Source organism: Frankliniella occidentalis, unplaced genomic scaffold (genome assembly GCF_000697945.3).
Source record: "Frankliniella occidentalis isolate FOCC.00 unplaced genomic scaffold, Focc_3.1 Scaffold20, whole genome shotgun sequence".
Lineage (NCBI taxonomy): Eukaryota > Metazoa > Arthropoda > Insecta > Thysanoptera > Thripidae > Frankliniella > Frankliniella occidentalis.
In genome coordinates this window covers 1,483,592-1,491,590 of record NW_026267150.1, presented here as the reverse complement: position 1 = coordinate 1,491,590, position 7,999 = coordinate 1,483,592, and the positions used below count along the sequence as shown (strand labels likewise).

Sequence of the window (7,999 nt, the reverse complement as noted above, 5' to 3'; positions counted from 1 at the left end):
CACAATAATTTTGCCTGCGCTAATGCCTAAACTGGCAGTCTTTCAAAGCAATTCGCAATCTTTTACAGCAGTGTTCATGATCTGTCGAGGGGCTCGTTAGAGCGCTTGCTGCTGCCCTGCGGCCGCCGTGCGCGAGAGGAGTTGGAAAGGGAGGGACAATGTAATGCTGATAAGGGTTCGAACCTGGCATTGCGCAACGCAATGCGCTATGCAGCGGCCGCGCTGCGGCGGGCCTGGCGGCGCCCGCGGTTCAGTGTCAGACCAGTGTCAGCTCCTCTGACCGGCTCACTCACGGGAGGGGTGGGCGCTCCCCGCCCCCCTTTCACTTTTTAGGGAGTGGTCGCCGGTTACGCGCTGTGTGCGCTCATGCCGTACTTACCTCACGTGCGTACACACTGCCGAGCATCCCGGGCTCGTCCCTGACACGCCGGCCACGTTGTGGGCGCACAGGGAGGCAGGGCTCGCGCCAAGTACAAAGAAGCCGTGTGCTAGCTTTATCTGGACTGTTCTCTTCCAATCAAACCTTCTGACGTGACCTAATGACTGGAAAGGGGGGTGGGGGCAGCCTTTTGGTGGGTGTGGGCTGGGCAGTGATGCTGGCGCGTCATCCGGGCACAGCTCTACTGACTGGCAGTAAGCGGGTCTTCTCCAAACGTTTGGAGAAGGCCTTTCGAAAAGAAAGTGACGTGACATCGCCTAACGTGGGCGGCGTGCCCTGTGACTGAGTGTGTGTTTAACGAGTATTGATTCTGTTTTTTTCTCCTTTCAGGTTCGAACAGGAGTCTACGGCCGCTGGAGACACCACTGTTTGGCTGCGAGTGACATTTCATGCTGTTACCCTATCCGAGGTAAGGCTTTTCTGAACACTGAGTCTACCGGGTGTAACTGTGAATACGCAGTAGTGTTGCGGGTTTGCCTACTCTTTACACCCGTAAGGGGCCATGGCCCCTGCGGGCATATTGAGTATACAATACCGGAACACTGCTCCGTATTCACAGTTACACCCGGTACATTGATTGCCAAATTTTCAGCGATCATTACTAATTTTTCAGCAACCGTTAATGTTTTTGCAATTTTTTTACTTTCCGCGTAACGTTTTGGATCACATTCCAATTTCATTGTTTAAAGAGCGTTCGAACGAGCTGCTATGGTTTTAAATGACACCCACTTTCCAATATTATCAATCTAAACGGAAGTACTAAAGTATAAAAAACCGTAACGTTTCAATGCTGATCATGATGATTGCTGATTAACCACTGTGCCCTGTACACTGATAAATTCATATCTCTAATAATTCAGTAGTAATCATCCATGTTTGCTAATAATTCAGCAATCAATGTACACTGTTGAGTTTTCAGAGTAGTAACCAATTGACTTTAACCTATAGAACAGACTTGATCAACGCTCGAAAGTCCTTCACAAGCAATTTCACATTTAATGCATTAGTGATCACACTGTAATTGTTTTCAGGGACGGAGAGAATGGCGTAGGTGAAGAACTAAACGAGATATGCTTTTGGACGCACCGACCATGTGTCGAGGAAATGAAAAACCCTTTGAGGCCTTTGGCGACGACGATGGTGTGGGGAGGCTGCATTCAGGACTGCAGTGCTCGCAGTGCCCCATCACCTTTAAGTCCCACAGCCTTCTCCGCCGGCACCTCATCCGCGCGCACGAAGAGGTGATGCTCTACGGCTGCACGGACTGCCTGCGGATGTTCACCAGCGTGTATGAACTTCAAGAGCATCGTAGTACAGCGCACATTAACGGTTGTGGTAAGCCTGTGCTCTGTCCCGAGTGTCCCAAATCATTCTCCTCAGAGAGATCGCTTCATCAACACAGACGCTATCATAGAGAGTCGGAGTTAATACCGTGCCCCATGTGTGATGTGAAGTTTAGGTACCCTGGGGAGCTTAGGGCTCACTTGGCTGTTCATTCTCAAGCGAGACCATTCCAGTGCCATTTGTGTGAAAAGGCTTTTAAATACAAGCGTAACCTCCAGAAGCACTTCCTAACTCATACGGGGCTGAAACCACACGAGTGCCACCTCTGTGGCTGTAGGTATGCAGAACGAAGTAGCCTAACAAAACATCTGAGGTCTCATTCCACGCCTGGTGGCAGACCCTTTAGCTGTGATGTCTGTCGTAAAAGATTTGCTGATCATTTCCAGCTTTCTGCTCATTTAGAAAGTCATATTAATTCATCCATGACTGCCATCACTTCTAATGCTCCCCTCTACGAGCAGTTTCCCCCTTCAAACAGTTTCACCAATGCTCTACAGGAACCTCTGCAATTGAAACTTGAACTGTCAGAAATCAAAAAAGAATTGTTTGTACCAGGTGATCTTCTGAAAAAATCGTTCGACTGCACGGAGTGTCCTGAGACATTCGAAAGAAGAAGTGATTGGCTTCGGCACTTCCGTATTCACAGGGGGTCCCGGCCATACAAATGTACTGAGTGCTGGAAGACATTTCGTGAATCGAGTGACTTACGAAATCACTTGTTTGATCACACGAAAGAACTTTGTGATTCTTTTAGTAATGACTCAAATGATTCGTGTTTTGCTACTAGTGATGAGCTGGAGGACATTACAGATGTGACTTCGGGTGATTCTCTACACCTTAACTCTACAAAAATTGTTGATGATATAAGTGATCATATATCCCTTGATTTAACAGAGCCAACTAGTGATGGAATGGATGACAGTATGAATTACTGTGATTTGACTGACAGCTTACGTGATGATCTAAGTGATGGAGGCTTTAGCGAGTGGTCTGGTGCTTTAAGACAATTACATTTTCGCAAAAATTCAAAACCTCATAAATGTCCAATGTGCCGCTTGCGGTTCCGTCAAGTCAACCATTTACTTCGGCACTTGGACACTCATCTTCCAAACAGACCTTATAAATGCCTAGAGTGTAACCAGTCATTCAAGCGATCAGACCATTTGCGTAGGCATATGTTAACTCACAATGCTAGGGAAAAACCCTTCAGATGTTCACAGTGCCCGGAACAGTTTGTATCGGCTCATTACTTAGGTCGCCACATGCGTAGCCATGCAGGAGACAAGCCGTACTCCTGTAAATATTGTGAATATAATTTCCGGAGCCCCAGTTCGTTAGAAAGGCATCTTCGAGTCCACAATGACAAGACGTCAAAAAGATTAGGAACCACCCCAAATAGCAAGACCTTCAAGTGTACTGAATGTTTACTTAAGTTCCGCAAGAAAAAATCGCTGATGAAGCATCTTCTGGAGCACCTCGGGCGTTGAACTTTTGCGTCTATTGTTGGTCCATTTCTTAACTTATTTGTATTCGTATTATTGTGTAAGAAAAATCCTTTGACGTTACTGCCGCTGAAAAATTAAATTCAGTGCTTCCACGATGCTTGGTTTTATTGTTATTAAAGGTCAGACACATTTTAAAAACTAAGTTTGGCGAAGAGCTAAAAAATTGTTCCTCTCATTAAGAACGTAATTTTAGAAAAATATGTCTAGAAACGGGGTGACTTCCGTATTATAAGTTAAGTCTACTGTAAGTTTTGTATTTATTATGTGATTGTTTTTACGTTACGTTCATGTTTGAGTTCCCCACAGTGTCTTGCAGTAGTTAATTTTAATTACAAATTTCTTTTTTGAAACTTTTAAAAATAAATTAGACTTTTGTTCAAAACTATTCATATTGGAATTCTTTACCTACGCTCCGAAGAATTTTTTTTTTACTTAGGTTATCGCATCGACGTGTCTAAAGAAATACAGTAGAACGCGTTGCCATGTGCGCTAGTGTCAAAATGTTCAGTTAGGCTGTCGCTTTGTTGCTAGTCACGGAAGCAAAAACGAGGCATTGAGGAATCGGCAAAAGAAAACCTAGCCTGTGTAAGTAAGGAGTTATTGACATAATGAAAAATGTCCGAAAACTTCGAGAAATCCTGATTTGGAAGCTCTCCCTTTTATAACTGCAAAGTTATTATTCAAACACTGCGCCGTCCTCACTGTCAATCACATGTATGAATAAGAATTGCTTAACATTCCTTCACTGTAAAAAGTTTTGTTGGAAATTTCTAAACAATTAACTGGAAAATTTGCAATCCGATCAGTTTGGAAAATGTGTAATTCAAACAGTTCAGAAACATAATTTTCCAAACTGTTTGGAAAGTTCCGAACTTTTTGGAAAATATTCATGAACTTACGTCTAACATTTCTGATTGTTTTTTACTGAGTGTTATTTTTATTGTCACTTCACCTAGTTTTGGTATAAACTAGTAAGTTTACTGTTTCCCAAATTGTTCGGAAATTTCCAAAGAAAGGACTGGAAAAAAAATCCAACAAAATGTTGGAAAATCATGTTTCCAAACTATTCGGACAAATTTTTGTTGGAAATTTCCGACTCAGTGTTAGACCGTGTCTTTTTGACTTTTCTCCCCCTAGGCTATGTACTGTACATAACATGCGGGGCTATGCCGGGGGGATGTTCTTGAATTGAAAACTGTTTTTTTGTGTGTAATGCAAAGCTTAAGCTTTTTCTTAGTTGTTAGTGTTCTTTAAATAATATCTTGAGAAGCAGGGAGGGGTGGGGGCACGTTGCACTGCGGCGGTAACCGGTCGCTGCAACCTGACGCTGCAACGACAAACACGTCGCGAGTCGAAAAACGAATCGACTCCGCCGCCGCGCCCCTCCTCGCCGCGGGACTAGATCAGTGAGGTCGCTCAGGCCGCGTTTCGACACCGACCCGTACGAGGAAGCGGCGCGCGTCTTTCACAATTTTCTAGTTCCCTTATCTTAAAAGACTGTCCCTTTAGGTTTGGTTCGCCAAAGTGTCGCTGGAAAAGTAGAAAAGTGTGTCACTGCCGTGAACCTTATAAGTTGTTTAAGCTAATTTACATACTTATGTAATATAAACAATGTCGCCAACAATGTGTAGACGTCGGACAGAAAATTTTATTTAACGGAGTAGTCATAATTACGAGGGGAGCACTTTAAAACACGTTTTCACTCAGGCTGAATAAAAATATTTTTTATTAATTTGCACCCGTAACCAAAGTACCCGTCTTGTTTCGCATGCGTCAATTTAAAATAAAATAAAAAGAACAAGTTGTTCCACCTCTGCTTAGACTTTTGCCGCTGTGTCTGTTGAGGGTGCATCAGGTCAGCAGCCGCGGGCAGGTTGTCGGGGGACGGGGTGGTGGGGGCGCCGCGGCTAACGGTGCTGCCTGCTCCCCATATGGCCGCGCAGAGACATTAGCGTCCCGCGCGCGGTGGGCCCCCGGGCCGGGTCCCCGGGCCCCCCAGCGGTAGGGGTGAGGTCTCCAACTCCAAGCCGAGGGGCGACCCGCGGGGCCCCGGCGACCACACGGCGCAGCGTGGCACGTGGCCAGCAATCGTGGAAACGTTTCCCCTGACTCTTCCGAACGAGTGGTTTGAATCTTAATCGTATTGGTTCTTCAGAGATGATGGAACTAGACTGCATCTCTGAAAATCTAACAGTGCTGCTGTCCCATACTGTTGGATTTCCCACAGTGAGGCTGTTCTGTACTAGTAAAGGAAATTGGCACAATAAAGCGCAGTTCCTCGCTGCATCGCAGCTGCGCACCTTGGTGGTGACTGGCGGCAGAATCAACTTCTGCGGCCGCCAAACTGCTTCAAGCCCCTCTGCTCACCGCGCCGCGTGCGTCCCCGGACCCGCGGCGCGGACGCTCCTCTGCCCCGCCCGCGGCGTCGCGGCCTTGGCGGCGCGCTGCTGCTCGTCCTGATCTCGTTACACAAGCAATAAGGCGCTCCGGACACGGCCTCGCAGCCGAGATGATCTGATCAAAGGAAAAGGGGGATGTCCGGGGCGACGCGTCTCGCCCGCGGAGCCTGTGGAGCCTGCGGTGGGCCGCGCGCGGCGTGTGAGTGAAGGCAGCCGAAGGCCCCTCCCAATTGGATAATGGCGGAAAAATCACAATGCCAAACAAAATGATGGCGTGTAGTTCGGGGCGGCGCCGTGTGATTGTTTTTGTGGGTTTCGATCGGACCGCAAAAGGGATGGATACAGTCATTAGCGACTCCAGACCGACGAGACGAAAAAAGAAAAAAATATTCGCAGACGATTTTACAACGAGGTAAGGTAATGGCGAGGAATACTGCAAACTTCGGAAAAGGAAATGCGTGTTTGGGGGGACATGTAGATTTCTCTCGTCTACACGTCCGTTTTAAGTATATTGTTACGTGCGACTCATTTTTACAAACGTACCTATTCAGTCCACCTATGCGCATATGTATGGAGGGAATGGAATTCTTCTGGTACCATCGACGCGGACTCGAGTGCCAATCACTGTTGTTGGCTTCTTGCGCGTGCCTCCCGGTGTGCGCGTGCGTGTGTGTGGAATAGGGGGAAAGGGTGGGGGGCGTGGCGTGCAGAACGCGAGTGAGGAGAAAAGAGAGCGGGGCGCGATGGTGGCGCGGGGGACATGGGGGGCGGAGGGGACGCGTAACGACCCTCTTTTTCCACTATTCGCGTCGGTTACGGCGGCCTCTGCTGGTGGTTTGAATCGTCACAGCCGCGGCGTGTTCGTCGCTGCAGGACTGCTGCTACGCGGGCGCCCCCGCCGCGGCCGCGCGCACTCGCTGCCAGGTCCTTACAGACAAACTAGTTTGTAAGGCTTTGCGGGACAATTTGGCGCAGCTTTACGGCATTTGCAAGGACTTTGCGCAGTGCCCTGGCCAGCGGCGTCCACCTGCCGGGCCGCGCGCGCGAGGCGTGTCTCGCCCTGGTGGCGGCGCGCGGCCGTGCCCGCTGTGGAGAGGTGACGCGGCCGGCGGGGCCGCCCCCCGCGGACGTCCCCAGGTGAGCTGTTGCCGCGGGCCGCGGGCCGCGGGCGGACTTCGACCGGCGGCGCGGCGGCGCGTCACGACGGGGTGCGCCCAGCGCCATGCCGAACTGTTTGCAAACAACAGTCCGTCCTAATCTAATCTGACCTGGAGCTGGTGTGTAGCTCAAGGCCGGGCGGGGGCCACGACGGGGACCGTGAGGGGGGCCGAGGTACGCGAACCACCTCAACACGGTCAGCGAGAAAGGGGTGGCTGCGGCCGCAGATTATGAAAAGGGGAGAGCAGGCCAACGAAGAAACGGAAGACGAGAAAGGTTTTCCGATTCAAATTGTTGTTGGGTATTAGTGGTAAACTTGTCGTGGTGCTCGTATCCCCAAGAGCGATCAGCTGTTCGAAACGATGACCTCGGCATCGTCTCCCTCGTCTGCGGGCTGCCCTCTGGGATCGTCCAGAGAGTACGTCCGTTTTTCTCAGATTTGTTCGGCATGTTGCGGTTGCTCGGCGCCTGCGAGGCTCGGGGTAGGCCACGCCGCAGTACACGCGTGCACTTCAAGCAAGATGTTGCGTGCCCATCAGGCGCTATGGGCGACGATGTGATCTCGTCCACGCCGCCTCACTCGCGAAATATTCTATTAAATTTGCTTGCGTTCAATGCTTCCCAGCTTTCTGTTCCGAATAATGGGTCGTTTTTGAACAACGGTTCAGCAGCAGAGAAGTACGGGTATCCCCACCCCAACTCCCTCTCTAGTCGCCCCCGTGACACCGCGGTCTGACCAGGGCGGGCGCTGCGGTCAGTGGGCCGCCGCCGGCCTGGACTTTGGCCCCACTGCAGCAGCGCTCTGACACAAGTGGAGTAACTCTCTCCCCTTCTCTCTCTCTCCCGCCCGCGTCGTTGTCGTCGTGTTTTGCACCGCCAGCCTCGCTCCCCCGCCGCCGCCCCTCTCGCGTTCTCGTCATCTCAGCATAGACGACGACGACGTATATTAGCTATTGGCCCATCGAGCAGAAGTAGGCAACTAGCACGCTGCCTCACTTTTGTTATTTTGCGGCGGCATCATAGACTGCACTCCGGCGGCGGTGTGTTGTGCACCGGGCTCCGCCGATATGGTAGCACTTCCGGCGCAGGCCTGCCAACACTATCTCACGCACTCAGAGAGAGAGAGAGAGAGAGAGAGAGAGAGAGGGGGGGGG

General features: G+C 50.1%; 1 protein-coding gene across 4 annotated transcripts in view; it reads left to right on the top strand.

Annotated features, from left to right (window-relative positions):
* Positions 1-3,673, top strand: part of LOC113202297 (zinc finger protein Xfin-like) — a 33,786-nt gene extending 30,113 nt beyond the window's left edge. Inside the window, exons 2-3 of one of the 4 annotated variants that reach the window (XM_052264556.1) lie at positions 770-848; positions 1,471-3,673. In XM_052264556.1, the coding sequence (XP_052120516.1) occupies positions 1,510-3,270 (1,761 nt within the window). In that variant the 5' untranslated portion in view covers positions 770-848; positions 1,471-1,509 and the 3' untranslated portion in view covers positions 3,271-3,673. The remainder of the gene's footprint in view (positions 1-769; positions 849-1,470) is intronic. The other 3 variants (XM_052264557.1, XM_052264555.1, XM_052264558.1) reach the window with 3 other exon arrangements.
* The last annotated feature ends 4,326 nt before the right edge of the window (positions 3,674-7,999 follow it).